Here is an 18,119-nt window from a genome sequence, read left to right on the forward strand (position 1 = left end):
TGTTTACTTACACATACTATATAATCACACAGAGATCATTTTTTTTTTTTTTTCATAAGCGAATAATATATCTATCCAGCAATATACCGAAAAATGGTTTGAAATTTGACAGTAAACTGAAAGTTTGCAAAATATGGGTATGATTGTTAAGAATATCCAGCTCGTTGTTTATAAAAACCTCGGATTAAAAAAATGAAAAAAATGAAGATAATGGCCGACCGACTGTCCTTTTCCCAAAATTTTGGTAAAGATATGAGAGAAAAAGATTCTTTCATTATGTGTGTATGTAGGATAGGGATATTCCACCCTCGGGGTTACAAAATATGGTAAAACCCTCGTGTGGAATATCCATATCCTACATACACGCATATGAAATAGTCTTATCGTAAAAATAAACCAAAATTGATTATGTAAACTTTAATGTACAATGTCCTGTTTGGTCCTACTCCTAAGGCGTAAGGCGGCGACGACCCTCCATTTATACAAAATTTGCTATTCTTCTCACAAGAATGCTTTACACCAAAGTTATTTGCTTGCATCGTTTGCTGACTTTCATGGAAATGAAAGTTTATTACGGCATTGAAGGTTATGTTACCAATAAACAACCCCGGTTCTTTCAGATGTCTGATTTTGTGAGGGGGTGTGTGTTTGTGTTTGTGTGTTTGAGTGTTTTTTTGTTTCTTTTTTTTTTTTTTTTTTTCAACGGGCATTATGAATTGTAAGTCAATTCCCATATTTGCTAAGTTTTCAAAATTCTCATCGGGGAGAACAGTGTTTGAACGACATGTTCGACTCGCCACGACAATTTAATCACAAATTACAAGCAAATATGCAAGGTAGCATATAGCTTTAACTCAGACACAAATCACAAGTTTTCCTGTTCAATGTAATAGGTTACTTTAATGATGACGCAGAACAGAAGACTTCAAATATAATCGTAGAAAATAACAGTTTCTTTGTAAAAAGGAAAAACGTATGAGGAATCCTGCATTTTCCGATATTGCATAATATGTCATTGGATAATTTAATGTAATATGCTTACAAAAGAAATCTTCATTTTGTTTGCTTCAATCTATGTTTACATTTACAACCGAGGTTTGAGAATCGGAACACTATATAGCATGTAAATTTAAAAGAAAAAAAAATGTATAAGCCTTTGATCGCCTGTAATTGATATACTATCAACAACATACTGTTCAGGAAATTAAATGGTTTCGACGAGTTTTGATCTCGGTTTCCTGTATCGGCGAATAGCTACAAACACTGCGATCACTGATATTCCCACTGCACTGACGATCACGGCAATAAATAGATGGTCGTCTATACTGATGTACTGCGCATGACCGGATGTTTTGCTCTCACCTTTTACTCCTACATCACGTCTTAAGCGACCTGAATCGAAGTCAAGGTATACCATGTTAACAATGCCATAGTGAATAAGACTTTTTAGTAATATGAAGTTATCGTTTTACCAGTGAGTATGATATAAGTAATCTTTAAATAACCACTTGCATCATTCGAAGTCATAATATATCGATTTATGTATTTCCGTTACTTGACAACGTGTGCAGGTTATTTTACTTTCATCATAAAAATGGATACGACAAAGAAGTTAGATAAATATTATTTACCAGCAAATGTTAAGTCTTAAATAGGCGTTGCAACTATGAACATTTCAAGGTTAAGATAATAAATTTTAATGAAACATATTGGAAATGCTGGAAGTTTATTTATTTTCTTTTTGATGTGTGTATTTATCTAATTGTTTTGTATATGTTATTGAGTGTAATCATTTATCTATCTTAACACGTACCTTTTGACAGACGTAAAACATCAGAGGTTTGTGCTCGTCTTAGCAATGTCTCGGATGCTGATTGGACGGACCGTCTTTTGACCTGGTGACAGGATTGGTCACATACTGAGGAATAGTCAGTCACGTTACAGAATGTAGCCGTGCAGAATAAGTATAGATTATCCTGATTGGTGGAATATTCAAAGTCACGGAAGACGAACCTTGTCTCGTGAGATGATAAATATATGACGTGGGTATTGACGTCACTGTTACATCTGTAAAGGGAAACATTTGATTTGATGTAAATATACTATTTCTTACCGATTTACACATTTACTAAAAGTTTACTTGGAACATTTGGATATTAACTTCACCCAACAAAAGTTACTTTCCAGCATTCTTTCAACTTTTGATTAAATCAACTAACAATTTTTTTAAGGATACATTAAACTGAAATCTTAAATTTTATATCAACATCAGTTTGATATTTTCCTGCTCTCATTAGTCGACAATTTTAAAATATTCATGTTATTTATTGACTTTCTATGGAAATATGACGTCACATAGGCATGCAAAAACATGTAGCGATAAATCATATGTAGAAAGTTTATCCCATAATTACACAAGAACAAAGAAAACAGAGCGACGTAAGTAGATATCTAACAAACCCGTTCTGTATAAGGTAGTATTTGAGATGGTTCCCAGCACCCCTCGATGGGAGAGTATAGCAAGACTCGACTCTCATTTTGACGTCATAGTCAGAAAGAGGTGTCGTCACACTGACGTAGATGTCTTCCCCGATACCAACAGTCAGAGGATTTCCGTACATTTGCTGTTGATAGCCAGAGTCCCTGAGAAAGCATACCGATATCGAAATAACCGATTATATCTTTAGTTAAAACGTAACGATATCGAAATAACCGATTATATCTTTAGTTAAAGCATACCGATATCGAAATAACCGATTATATCTTTAGTTAAAGCATACCGATATCGAAATAACCGATTATATCTTTAGTTAAAACGTAACGATATCGAGATATCTGATACTGTTTTTAGTTAATATAAAAAAGAATGACGTGCCTGATCAAATTAAATAATTTGCCATAACACGAAGATAGCGAGATATCTAATACTATATTTAGTTATAGCGAATTCGACATATATGATAGTGTCTATACCTATAACATAAAAGCTTCGAGATATATAATTGTGTCTTTAGCTAAACATAAGGTATTGAGATATCTGATAGTGTCATTATAGCATTAAGGTATCGAGATATTTGATAGTGTCATTATAGCATTAAGATATCGAGATATCTGATAGTGTCATTATAGCATTAAGGTATCGAGATATCTGATAGTGTCATTATAGCATTAAGGTATCGAGATATCTGATAGTGTCATTATAGCATTAAGGTATCGAGATATCTGATAGTGTCATTATAGCATTAAGATATCGAGATATCTGATAGTGTCATTATAGCATTAAGGTATCGAGATATCTGATAGTGTCATTATAGCATTAAGGTATCGAGATATCTGATAGTGTCATTATAACATTAAGGTATCGAGATATCTGATAGTGTCATAGCATTAAGATATCGAGATATCTGATAGTGTCATTATAGCATTAAGGTATCGAGATATCTGATAGTGTCATTATAGCATTAAGATATCGAGATATCTGATAGTGTCATTATAGCATTAAGATATCGAGATATCTGATAGTGTCATTATAGCATTAAGGTATCGAGATATCTGATAGTGTCATTATAGCATTAAGATATCTAGATATATGATAATATATTTATTGAAATATCAAAATGTTATGTAAAGGTGAGTGATTATATTTGTAACTAAAGCAAATATATCGATATCACTTGATTTGTTTGCAGTGTTTTTCGTTTTACATAAAGATTTTGAAATATTGGATAGTGTCTATCATGTTAATATAAATATTTCTAGATGTATGATTGTGTCTATAATTATGACATGAAAATATTGATATACAGTGTCTTTAATTATCACAAATAAATTATACATTATACTGGTGTAAAATTTAAAAGTGGGAAATGTATTTGATCACAAGTTCTTTCATTTATAACGACGATAAATGCCACAATAACTTTTTTCAATGTTTCAACGACTCCTTCAATTAGACCAAAGCAAACAAAAAAAAATTTGACGAATACGGATTAGATAAGCATACACTTATTTATCGTCGCTTTGAGACGTTCTATTGAAATGTATCTGTATATCAGCACAAGTTCATTACCAGTATATAAACTGATCCACACAATATCATCATCTGTTATTTATCAATTTGGAAAGAATACGCGATTATCTTTTTTCAGATCTTATCCTAATTATAACTTCATAATTTCAAGGGAGATAATCAGGAAAATAATTATTACGGAAATCACATGCACCTTTCTTACCTATAGAATGCCATATGAATATTGTAATGTCCTGTGCTGGAAATATGTGGGTTATTTCTGTGAGTGCGCGCTTGGTTATGCGTTTGTATGAAGTGCTGCGATACCGTTTCATGCGTCGACATGTCACATTCAACATCAATCTTGAAGCGATACTCTCTAATGATGAATTTATAATTAGCATCTCTGTAAGCATACACCAGGGTATTGGTATACTCAACTCTGTTGGATGTGGTCTGCAAAGAAAAGTTCGGTGACACGTATTTTTTTTTTTTTTTTTTTTACATTTATTTTTTCTATTATCATAACGACTTTTTTAAAACACCTATACCTATGTACATGTACGTTGAACAACCCTATCACTGTCTTCGTTGTCTGCCTATATTTACTGAATACGTGACTTTTAACTAGTACAAATGTTTTGTTTAGATGTTTGTTACATGACCTAGTCATTAAAACTGTGGTCTTCAATTCCAAAATGTTACATTACTTACGAAATGATGGGTTTGGCAGTTGCTGTACTGTTGGTCGATTCGTAGATAATTACCGACTCGGTAACCCTGGCAACCAGGACGACCAAGGTAAATATCCGACGGATCAAAATCACTATGACGTTTGTAAAGTTCGGGTAAATATATCATTATATTCCAAGCGTCTGGATAACAGCCAACTGATATAGCGCTGACATACATATCTAAAACACAAATTGATTTTCCCCATTCGACCAAATTGGTTATTTAATGAATTTATTAGTGTCATTAACAAATATTTTTTTGTTTTTGCAAACAACTTGAAATTTCTAGAAATTCTCAAATACATTTTAAGCTTTCCAAGTCAGATGGAAACTAGATTGTATTGATTTGAAATTTTAATCCAATACTTCATTTTCGACAGGATGTAGATATAATTTCAAGTCCATCAGGGACTTGACAAGTTACCTTGCTGATCTAAATATACACGGAAACGTTTTTCATTAATAAGAAAGTGACATATTTCTATCTGTTAAACGGCTTGGTTTTATATTCAAAAATATGAATATATATCAGTATAAGAAAAGTACCGATGGCATTTAATATTAATGATAAAGAATAGCTACTGCCGAGGTAAAACTATCAAATCGTGGCACTAAGAAGGAGATTAAGATAATTTCTGCATCAATATCAAACCTATCAGAACTCCACTTCATTACTGAACAAATACAAGAAGGAATATTTTTTTCTTTTCTTTTTCATAAACTAAAATGTTTGTAATCTTGTTTCATATTATCTTTTAATCTTACCAGAAGAATAGTGTGAAGCGGCAGAACTCATAACGGTGCTCGGGATCTCTGAAAAGTGATTTGCAAAACAATGCCAAATACATGCTAAACAATAAAGATTCATTTTTTAAAAGTTAAAAAGTTAATTCCTAATTCAAGACAAACTACAAGTGTTATAGTAGAGAAATAATTAAACCGCCATTATCAGTATATATTGAAGAAGAATTGGCGATCATTTGATAAAAGAAAGATTCCTGAACAATGCTTGAGAGCAAAAATCGAAATAGAAAAAGAAGAGAACAGTGTTTACTGCAATCAAATATATAATAAATGAATAAATTAAAAGGTACGGATAATAAAAAAATACTATTTTTTTCCAGTTGATCTATTGAATAAAATGTGGTACTGTTTCTTTAATAGCTTATCACATCATATCCACTCCATAGCAAATATCATATCATCGAAGTTAGTGAATAATTTATTATTACGGTTTCGTTGCGTTTGACATTGTTCCAGTTGAGAGCGTAATATCACTTACTTGCATTAACAATAATTTGCATGTGTCAAAGATTGTACAAAAGACTGTATAACACATTTTCATAATTTAGAGTGAGATAGAGTAGAGACAAACAATAAACTAAATGTCAATTCGTTGGTCAATTTAAGAAAGTAAGGTCACGTTTCCAAATGAGAACACGATAAACGACAACAGAAACGCAAGGAATGCTAACGAGAATAAACAACCGAATATTAAGGTTATATCGCTCGAAGAAAACGACGATTTATCGATGAGATCAATATGTTAAAAGCTTAGAAGGGAACGCCGGTAAAAAAGTGTTAGATATAACATTGATGACGTTTACATCTTTACTAATAATGTTTTGTGGAAAGTTGATTTTAAAATATATCAATATAGATGTTAATGTTTATTTATTTATAATGCGAGTCAACGTATTGATAGAAACCAGGAAAACAACGACAACAAACATCCCGCGAACTGGTGTTAAGGTGTCATGAACATAAGAGGATAGTTCAAATAACTTACCCGTGGTGATATCGGTACCTTTTAAGAAAAAAGTAACTACATTTAAAATTAGCTTAAACGACAATATATGATTATATTGCTATGTTGTCATTTGTCTCACAGCATAGGACGCACAAGAACCGGTAAGCTCATTGTAGTATAGTATGACCGAGTGTGATATCATTTTACATCATCTAACCCAAATGTAACTACAATGCAGTTAAATATTACATTTTAACAGGTAATGTACAACAATTCCATACGAATTTTGTAAAATTTGACTTTTTTTTAGTAAATTATCTGTACTGAATACCAACAAATACAACGAACGTTTAAAACATCTTAATAGAGACAAATTGTAAGTTCAAACTAAAGTAGAAAAGGTGAAATGCTGATTGAAAACAAAATAACCGTACTGCAAAACAACTAGCAAGAATATTGAAGGTAGACTGAAGTTAAATAATAAACCTAAAAACGTTTAATGTGTGCGAGGACAAAAGTTGGTGAAAGGAAATTGTATGTATGGGCAAAAAACGTTTCTCTGTATGCTGTCCATATTGAATTAGTTAACAGATGGAGAGAACGAAAACAAGAGAAAAACAATTTACTACATTTTGTATGATAACACCTACCGTAAAAATTACATTCTATAGACACATCCTCCGAATGGGAACAGTCATTGACTCCCCAGTAGTTTGCTCTACACTGAGGTCCGTAGTAATAGGAATCTGTACATTCTAGCTGGTCCAGCCATATGGTGCTAGCATATGAGTCAGTTGTGCCACCAATTCCAGAATAATACCTGGTTGTACTGCGATAAAATATCTCACTGATTAAAAATTCGTTGTGATTTGTTTTCATCCTCGATACTCCAGAGATTGCGATCGCCATCATTGGAACATGTCATGGCAAAAGGTTCCATATACGATACCTTGTTGAAAAGACTGGTTTTATTTTTGACGTGCATCCAATGAATCTCTCGTCGTAGCATAACGTATATCATGATACATTTTAAGTCGGTTGTCGCTTCTATTCAGTTTCAGAAGGAGCTTGTCAGCCTGTGATTGTCTGTTATTTTCTCTTGGAACACATCAACACAATTTTGCCCTGACATGCTCCAGCGTTTCAGTAATTGTAAGCCTTGAAGTATCGAGGATGGTTTGTTGCTGGGTTTATAGCGATATGAAAGAGGTATTTTGAGGTCAGATTTACTTATAGTAAAGTAAGTCGACACTACACAATCATTACCTGGTTTATGGTTACCAGGAGTGTCTATCACTGTCAGTCTCAAAAATTGTACAAAAGACACACTTGAATAGTCACTATGACGGAAAATATCCAAACTGGTTTCGGTTACTAAATTGGAAAATCTTTAGTTTAACCGACAATGAAGGGAAGTCGTAACTATAAACCATAATTGAAGTCTTTACTATAACCGACAATGAAAGTAGTCTTTATTATAACCGACAATAAAAGTAGTCTTTATTATAACCGACAATGAAAGTAGTCTTTATTATAACCGACAATGAAAGTAGTCTTTATTATAACCGACAATGAAAGTAGTCTTTATTATAACCGACAATAAAAGAACATCTTTACTTTAATCGACAAAGAAAGAAATTCTCTGATATAAATTATAATTGAAGTCTTTACTACATCCAACAATGAAATAAAATCTTTAGATTAACCGACAATGAAAATATTACTGATTGCAACCTTGATATACAACCGAAAACACCAACATCAGAACATCGTCATAACTCGAACTCAAATTTGTTTGGAAACAATGCGCCCTGCTTGCGACAAAATAGGAAAATCAAAACTTTACCGTACTGAGTACATGCAAACTTCGTGAAACAACTATGCCTTCAAAATTATAGTGATCTTTTTATTACAAATAAACTTCACCTAAAACATTAGTCTGCATGTTGCCCAAAAACGCATATACCAAATATGAAAGCCCCCACCTCTTAATGAAAGGTTAAAGTTGACAAGAGGCAAACAGACAGCATAAAAACAACATGTCCCTGATCTTTTGATCGAGGGTAAAAATTAAACAAAGGAACGATTCACACGGAGACTCATGAAAAAGGTACAGGTGTTCTCGTAGAGAGATGAACATGCATCTCTCAAAATCCTGAGTGTTTATCTGTAAGTTGGTGACATTTTGCCTGAATAACGAGATATTGGGAATATTGACTGCTGATACTCACCTAGGCCACACTCCGTAAATAAGGTAACAAATCCCACGAGTTGTTCTGGTATTGAAATCGTCATCACAAACAGTCCCCCATCTCCCGTTGTGGTATACTTCGAGCAAGTGTCCATTTAATCGGAAATTTGTGCCTTGAGCTGGTATGGTAAACGAAAACAAATGATGCATAACAACACAACCGACTTTGAAATGGGATGTGCCTTGTCTAATTTTCTTTTATCATAAAAATAAAAACAAGACTGGCATTTATATGATTAAATTCCCTTTACCTGAGCGAACGGAAGTAAAATGTCCATCATGTGATGTGTCTTACCGATTGCCATTGCTCCTCGTGCAGTCGTCAGCTGGTTGTAGAATAATGTAGTTTCTGAAAAAATAATCATGTACATAAATATTGTCACAGGAAGATAACTTCAACATTTCTTTATTTTGAGCGTTTTCAACGTCTTCTCAATACGCAGTCTCATAGCAATATATCGTGCCACATTTTTCATTGTGTATATCAAATATAACCTGTTCAGAAAATAAATGTGTTTGTCTGAAAAACAATACACGCCACTTTACGTCATGACAGGAAGCGTCACCGCAGGAAATAGCACATAGCAAGGAAGATAATTTCAAAACGATATTAATAATGATGCTAAACATGTACGAATATAATACCTTACTGGTATGAAAAATACATTCCATGGACATATCCACATTGTGTGATCAGTTATTGACTCATTTAGTTGTTTACAACAAAACAAAGAAACGATTTCAAAGAATGAAAGTGGCATAACTTTAACAATATCAAAGAATATCAAAAGCACTTACCGTACTGGTAAGGAAAAGTACATTCTATAGACACATCCTCCGAATGGGAACAGTCATTGACTCCCCAGTAGTTTGCTCTACACTGAGGTCCGTAGTAATAGGAATCTGTACATTCTAGCTGGTCCAGCCATATGGTGCTAGCATATGAGACAGTTGTGCCTCTAGATCCGGAGTAATAACTCACGGAACTGTGGATAAAATATCGGAAATAATTAACAGTTTTATTTTCAGTGTGGTGGGCATTTTTATGAAAACATCCAGTGACATCTTCAGGTACGCACGTGATCTAAGGTTGCAATGTTTAAATAATCCAACGTCGTCTAATGACATGTGGATTATATGTGGATTTTAAAGAACTCAAAAGAGTTTTTTTACGAATCTTCAACACCCTATTTTAAAGACTATTTTCCTATAAGAACATTTGAATTTCCACTCTATACACCACCATACCCCAATTCATAACTAAGAGAACGCCTTCCTTGCACTGTTATGAGAGCTTGCTGTTGACAGAAAGATGAATTACAGTACAAATATATGGTTGTGAGCAGTGCTATAGCATATTTCGTGGGGGGAAAATGTCCAAATCAAAGAAGCCGGAAAAGAAATCATAATTTTTTTAGAGTTTCTGATTGAGAGCATCTTCGTCGAGTTTGGTGGTAAGATCTTCTAAAAGACTAATATATACTGGTAACAAACTGACCTTCGGTTGGCAGACTGATTTTGATTTGGTTTTCATACGAGGCTGAATTTATCAAAGACCTTTTCTTAAAACAGCTGAAATATGCATTGCAAAGTCGTTTACATTCACTTTCAGATATATTGATAACACCTCATCTTTACATAACAAGATAGCTTGATTACGCCCATCGTATATACCAACAATAACACAGTGTGTCTTTAACTTTTAACAACATTAAAGCCGTAGGTGATGTGATTTTCTTTCCGAAAGCGCATCGGCCTGTCTCCTTGATGTTAATATGTGCTCATAGAAGTGGATATCTTGAGAACAATGTGATAAATCTGTACCACAGCTTGATTCCGTTCACTTGAATTTACAGCACATTTCTAGTATCCATAAAACATTCTCGTGCCTTTTTGGAACGAATTTTGGATAATTTCTATAACTGAAAACATTTTGTAGTTGCTTTGACCTTTGTTATAGACACGTGTACATGTATGAATAACAAAAAAGATTCCCCTTCCCTCTGATTAATAATAACATTAACGTCTACTTAATTAATAGTGCAACTTTTGATTTATCGTATATGGAAATTAAAGCAAACGTCAAGACAAAGAATATATCAACAATCAGAAATACAGTGTCCACGTGTATAATTGCAATGACATATTCACGAAATCCCTCTTTTTCAATCAGATATTGCGGTAACATTTCATAATTTTCTTTTCTTGTTTTCCTTTTAAATCGAGTCATGAAAATAAGTCAGAAGGTAAGAACTTTTTGAATGGTTTAATCAATGCTCCTTCCCGAGATACAAATGATTGTATCACATGTTTGCCGTTTAGAGATTACACAATGGGATTAACGGTGTTGGTGTTAATGTTGTTCCATATCCCAGACACGTGACTAAGCGAAAAGTGCATAAAAACTCAAAATTTCACTGTGGTGTCGAAGGCGATAGCGTATGCAGGGTAGGGAATAATGAAATTAAGACTTTGGAATGAAAGTGGTGTATATTTAAAGGCAATGCGTGTGAGATCGTGTTTAATGATTGTACAAACAACACACAAGTGAACAGCACCGTGTAAAAATATAGAGATAGATACAGTAGAGCCAAACAATAAAATAAGCAGCTTTGTCCATCTACGACTTTTCAGTAATGTCAGGGCCTAAATTTTGAAACCTAGAAAGCGACTGAGGATAATCCAAACTGATCGAAAGAAATGTCTAGACGGGTAGGTGCAGCAGCTCCATAACTAAATAAATTTTGTAATTTCAATATATCAAACAATTTCATAATAGCGTGAAGTATATGTAAAATGTGACCTTTGACCTACTTTGATAAAACACCAGATTTAATTAGTGTGGTCATGCATTGCATATTAATATCAAAATATCTTCCGCTCATGAATTTACACCCATGTAAGTGTATGGACCTGCTGATACTCACCTAGGCCATTCTCCATAGATTAGATAACAAATTCCGCGAGTTGTTTTTTCATTGAAACCGTCATCACATACGGTTCCCCATCTCCCATCGTGGTACACCTCGAGCAGGTTTCCATACAGTCGAAAATTTATACCTTGACCTAATTTGACAAAATACGAGAAAAGAAAATAGACGCGAAACAACAGACTTAAATCGGATACCTATTTTCTTATCTTGTCTTATTGTAGAGTAAATTGATAACAATAAATAGTTTCTTGGGTGTTTGCCATCACGACTCCATTTAAAGTGAACCCTCGTGATGCGCTGAAACCCTAATTGATAGAATCAAATTATCTTTACTTTGATATATGCAACAGAAATAACCATCACGTAATATATCTTACCAACTATCATCGATCCTCCAAGGGACGAAGACCAGTAATCGAATGTGGTCACTTCTGAAGAAAGAAGTATGCACAACAATGATATCAAAGGGAGGTAATTTCTAACAATAAACAGTGTAATAAACAATTGTTTGGAGTTAATAAAAATAGTACTTACCATAGTTTATAGCACAAAGTATGAATGGAATAACACATAACAAGGGAGATAATTTCTGGGATGTAACAAAGTAATGAACATTCGGCAACGGTCAGTAAGAAAGAACATTTACCGTAATTGTTATTATGTCGGTTTTTCAAAAGTTGTCTTTGTTTGTGTAGTTTATGATGCTATTTTTGAAATGTTCGCTGTATCATAATTTGCTAATATAAGAGGATAGTTCAAATAACTTACCCGTGGTGATATCGGTACCTTTTAAGAAAAAGTAACTACATTTAAAATTAGCTTAAACGACAATATATGATTATATTGCTATGTTGTCATTTGTCTCACAGCATAGGACGCACACGTATGACCGAGTGTGATATCATTTTACATCATCTAACCCAAATGTAACTACAATGCAGTTAAATATTACATTTTAACAGGTAATGTACAACAATTCCATACGAATTTTGTAAAGTTTGACTTTTTTAGTAAATTATCTGTACTAAATACCAACAGATACAACGAACGTTTAAAACATCTTAATAGAGACAAATTGTAAGTTCAAACTAAAGTAGAAAAGGTGAAATGCTGATTGAAAACAAAATAACCGTACTGCAAAACAACTAGCAAGAATATTGAAGGTAGACTGACGTTAAATAATAAATCTAAAAACGTTTAATGTGTGCGAGGACAAAAGTTGGTGAAAGGAAATTGTATGTATGGGCAAAAAACGTTTCTCTGTATGCTGTCCATATTGAATTAGTTAACAGATGGAGAGAACGAAAACAAGAGAAAAACAATTTACTACATTTTGTGTGATAACACCTACCGTAAAAATTACATTCTATAGACACATCCTCCGAATGGGAACAGTCATTGACTCCCCAGTAGTTTGCTCTACACTGAGGTCCGTAGTAATAGGAATCTGTACATTCTAGCTGGTCCAGCCATATGGTGCTAGCATACGAGTCAGTTGTGCCACCAATTCCAGAATAATACCTGGTTGTACTGCGATAAAATATCTCACTGATTAAAAATTCGTTGTGATTTGTTTTCATCCTCGATACTCCAGAGATTGCGATCGCCATCATTGGAACATGTCATGGCAAAAGGTTCCATATACGATACCTTGTTGAAAAGACTGGTTTTATTTTTGACGTGCATCCAATGAATCTCTCGTCGTAGCATAACGTATATCATGATACATTTTAAGTCGGTTGTCGCTTCTATTCAGTTTCAGAAGAAGCTTGTCAGCCTGTGATTGTCTGTTATTTTCTCTTGGAACACATCAAATTGTTTCGCTTGTGCCTTCAATTTTGCCCTGACATGCTCCAGCGTTTCAGTAATTGTAAGCCTTGAAGTATCGAGGATGGTTTGTTGCTGGGTTTATAGCGATATGAAAGAGGTATTTTGAGGTCAGATTTACTTATAGTAAAGTAAGTCGACACTACACAATCATTACCTGGTTTATGGTTACCAGGAGTGTCTATCACTGTCAGTCTCAAAAATTGTACAAAAGACACACTTGAATAGTCACTATGACGGAAAATATCCAAACTGGTTTCGGTTACTAAATTGGAAAATCTTTAGTATAACCGACAATGAAGGGAAGTCGTAACTATAAACCATAATTGAAGTCTTTACTATAACCGACAATAAAAGTAGTCTTTATTATAACCGACAATGAAAGTAGTCTTTATTATAACCGACAATGAAAGTAGTCTTTATTATAACCGACAATAAAAGAACATCTTTACTTTAATCGACAAAGAAAGAAATTATCTGATATAAATTATAATTGAAGTCTTAACTACATCCAACAATGAAATAAAATCTTTAGATTAACCGACAATGAAAATATTACTGATTGCAACCTTGATATACAACCGAAAACACCAACATCAGAACATCGTCATAACTCAAACTCAAATTTGTTTGGAAACAATGCGCCCTGCTTGCGACAAAATAGGAAAATCAAAACTTTACCGTGTAAGGCATGTACTGAGTACATGCAAACTTCGTGAAACAACTATGCCTTCAAAATTATAGTGATCTTTTTATTACAAATAAACTTCACCTAAAACATTAGTCTGCATGTTGCCCAAAAACGCATATACCAAATATGAAAGCCCCCACCTCTTAATGAAAGGTTAAAGTTGACAAGAGGCAAACAGACAGCATAAAAACAACATGTCCCTGATCTTTTGATCGAGGGTAAAAATTAAACAAAGGAACGATTCACACGGAGACTCATGAAAAAGGTACAGGTGTTCTCGTAGAGAGATGAACATGCATCTCTCAAAATCCTGTGTGTTTATCTGTAAGTTGGTGACATTTTGCCTGAATAACGAGATATTGGGAATATTGACTGCTGATACTCACCTAGGCCACACTCCGTAAATAAGGTAACAAATCCCACGAGTTGTTCTGGTATTGAAATCGTCATCACAAACAGTCCCCCATCTCCCGTTGTGGTATACTTCGAGCAAGTGTCCATTTAATCGGAAATTTGTGCCTTGAGCTGGTATGGTAAACGAAAACAAATGATGCATAACAACACAACCGACTTTGAAATGGGATGTGCCTTGTCTAATTTTCTTTTATCATAAAAATAAAAACAAGACTGGCATTTATATGATTAAATTCCCTTTACCTGAGCGAACGGAAGTAAAATGTCCATCATGTGATGTGTCTTACCGATTGCCATTGCTCCTCGTGCAGTCGTCAGCTGGTTGTAGAATAATGTAGTTTCTGAAAAATTAATCATGTACATAAATAATGTCACAGGAAGACAACTTCAACATTTCTTTATTTTGAGCGTTTTCAACGTCTTCTCAATACGCAGTCTCATAGCAATATATCGTGCCACATTTTTCATTGTGTATATCAAATATAACCTGTTCAGAAAATAAATGTGTTTGTCTGAAAAACAATACACGCCACTTTACGTCATGACAGGAAGCGTCACCGCAGGAAATAGCACATAGCAAGGAAGATAATTTCAAAACGATGTTAATAATAATGCTAAACATGTACGAATATAATACCTTACTGGTATGAAAAATACATTCCATGGACATATCCACATTGTGTGATCAGTTATTGACTCATTTAGTTGTTTACAACAAAACAAAGAAACGATTTCAAAGAATGAAAGTGGCATAATTTTAACAATATCAAAGAATATCAAAAGCACTTACCGTACTGGTAAGGAAAAGTACATTCTATAGACACATCCTCCGAATGGGAACAGTCATTGACTCCCCAGTAGTTTGCTCTACACTGAGGTCCGTAGTAATAGGAATCTGTACATTCTAGCTGGTCCAGCCATATGGTGCTAGCATATGAGACAGTTGTGCCTCTAGATCCGGAGTAATAACTCACAGAACTGTGGATAAAATATCGGAAATAATTAACAGTTTTATTTTCAGTGTGGTGGGCATTTTTATGAAAACATCCAGTGACATCTTCAGGTACGCACGTGATCTAAGGTTGCAATGTTTAAATAATCCAACGTCGTCTAATGACATGTGGATTATATGTGGATTTTAAAGAACTCAAAAGAGTTTTTTTACGAATCTTCAACACCCTATTTTAAAGACTATTTTCCTATAAGAACATTTGAATTTCCACTCTATACACCAACATACCCCAATTCATAACTAAGAGAACGCCTTCCTTGCACTGTTATGAGAGCTTGCTGTTGACAGAAAGATGAATTACAGTACAAATATATGGTTGTGAGCAGTGCTATAGCATATTTCGTGGGGGTAAAATGTCCAAATCAAAGAAGCCGGAAAAGAAATCATAATTTTTTTAGAGTTTCTGATTGAGAGCATCTTCGTCGAGTTTGGTGGTAAGATCTTCTAAAAGACAACTGATATACTGGTAACAAACTGACCTTCGGTTGGCTGACTGATTTTGATTTGGTTTTCATACGAGGCTGAATTTATCAAAGACCTTTTCTTAAAACAGCTGAAATATGCATTGCAAAGTCGTTTACATTCACTTTCAGATATATTGATAACACCTCATCTTTACATAACAAGATAGCTTGATTACGCCCATCGTATATACCAACAATAACACAGTGTGTCTTTAACTTTTAACAACATTAAAGCCGTAGGTGATGTGATTTTCTTTCCGAAAACGCATCAACCTGTCTCCTTGATGTTAATATTTGCTCATAGAAGTGGATATCTTGAGAACAATGTGATAAATCTGTACCACAGCTTGATTCCGTTCACTTGAATTTACAGCACATTTCTAGTATCCATAAAACATTCTCGTGCCTTTTTGGAACGAATTTTGGATCATTTCTATAACTGAAAACAGTTTGTAGTTGCTTTGACCTTTGTTACAGACACGTGTACATGTATGAATAACAAAAAATAGTTCCCTTCCTTCTGAATAACAATAACATTAACGTCTACTTAATTAATAGTGCAACTTTTGATTTATCGTATATGGAAATTAAAGCAAATGTCAAGACAAAGAATATATCAACAATCAGAAGTACAGTGTCCACGTGTATAATTGCAATGACATATTCACGAAATCCCTCTTTTTTAATCAGATATTGCGGTAACATTTCATAATTTTCTTTTCTTGTTTTCCTTTTAAATCGAGTCATGAAAATAAGTCAGAAGGTAAGAACTTTTTGAATGGTTTAATCAATGCTCCTTCCCGAGATACAAATGATTGTATCACATGTTTGCCGTTTAGAGATTACACAATGGGATTAACGGTGTTGGTGTTAATGTTGTTCCATATCCCAGACTCATGACTAAGCGAAAAGTGCATAAAAACTCAAAATTTCACTGTGGTGTCGAAGGCGATAGCGTATGCAGGGTAGGGAATAATGAAATTAAGACTTTGGAATGAAAGTGGTGTATATTTAAAGGCAATGCGTGTGAGATCGTGTTTAATGATTGTACAAACAACACACAAGTGAACAGCACCGTGTAAAAATATAGAGATAGATACAGTAGAGCCAAACAATAAAATAAGCAGCTTTGTCCATCTACGACTTTTCAGTAATGTCAGGGCCTAAATTTTGAAACCTAGAAAGCGACTGAGGATAATCCAAACTGATCGAAAGACATGTGTAGACGGGTAGGTGCAGCAGCCCCATAACTAAATAAATTTTGTAATTTCAATATATCAAACAATTTCATAATAGCGTGAAGTATATGTAAAATGTGACCTTTGACCTACTTTGATAAAACACCAGATTTAATTAGTGTGGTCATGCATTGCATATTAATATCAAAATATCTTCCGCTCATGAATTTACACCCATGTAAGTGTATGGACCTGCTGATACTCACCTAGGCCATTCTCCATAGATTAGATAACAAATTCCGCGAGTTGTTTTTTCATTGAAACCGTCATCACATACGGTTCCCCATCTCCCATCGTGGTACACCTCGAGCAGGTTTCCATACAGTCGAAAATTTATACCTTGACCTAATTTGACAAAATACGAGAAAAGAAAATAGACGCGAAACAACAGACTTAAATCGGATACCTATTTTCTTATCTTGTCTTATTGTAGAGTAAATTGATAAAAATAAATAATTTCTTGGGTGTTTGCCATCACGACTCCATTTAAAGTGAACCCTCGTGATGCGCTGAAACCCTAATTGATAGTATCAAATTATCTTTACTTTGATATATGCAACAGAAATAACCATCACGTAATATATCTTACCAACTATCATCGATCCTCCAAGGGACGAAGACCAGTAATCGAATGTGGTCATTTCTGAAGAAAGAAGTATGCACAACAATGATATCAAAGGGAGGTAATTTTTTAACATTAAACAGTGAAATAAACACATAACAATAATTTCTGGAATTTAACAAAATAATGAACATTCGGCAACGGTCAGTAAGAAAGAACACTTTCCGAAATTTT

The 18,119-nt window shown here is 33.9% G+C and overlaps 1 protein-coding gene across 1 annotated transcript; it reads right to left on the bottom strand.

Moving 5' to 3' along the window:
* Nucleotides 1-1,204: 1,204 nt before the first annotated feature.
* Nucleotides 1,205-17,964, bottom strand: LOC132564876 (deleted in malignant brain tumors 1 protein-like). Its single transcript, XM_060229493.1, has 18 exons — nucleotides 17,913-17,964; nucleotides 17,530-17,668; nucleotides 15,400-15,587; nucleotides 14,897-14,950; nucleotides 14,582-14,720; nucleotides 13,029-13,207; nucleotides 12,055-12,108; nucleotides 11,672-11,810; nucleotides 9,543-9,730; nucleotides 9,040-9,093; nucleotides 8,725-8,863; nucleotides 7,144-7,340; nucleotides 5,509-5,556; nucleotides 4,724-4,923; nucleotides 4,233-4,465; nucleotides 2,461-2,643; nucleotides 1,814-2,067; nucleotides 1,205-1,392 (listed from the first exon to the last, which is right to left on the bottom strand). The coding sequence occupies exons 1-18, from the start codon at nucleotides 17,962-17,964 to the stop codon at nucleotides 1,205-1,207; spliced, it is 2,628 nt and encodes an 875-aa protein (XP_060085476.1).
* Between the last annotated feature and the right edge of the window lie 155 nt (nucleotides 17,965-18,119).

This window comes from Ylistrum balloti, unplaced genomic scaffold, assembly GCF_031769215.1.
Source record: "Ylistrum balloti isolate Yb309-2 unplaced genomic scaffold, AGI_CSIRO_Ybal_v1 Utg373122, whole genome shotgun sequence".
Lineage (NCBI taxonomy): Eukaryota > Metazoa > Mollusca > Bivalvia > Pectinida > Pectinidae > Ylistrum > Ylistrum balloti.

Coding starts and splice junctions, on each gene's coding strand:
- LOC132564876 (XM_060229493.1), bottom strand. CDS start 17,964: ATGACCACATTCGATTACTGGTCTTCGTCCCTTGGAGGATCGATGATA. Junction 11,811..12,054: donor TGGAGGATCGATGATAGTTG/GTAAGATATATT, acceptor TTGTCAAATTAG/GTCAAGGTATAAATTTTCGA. Junction 4,466..4,723: donor ACTGCCAAACCCATCATTTC/GTAAGTAATGTA, acceptor TTTTCTTTGCAG/ACCACATCCAACAGAGTTGA.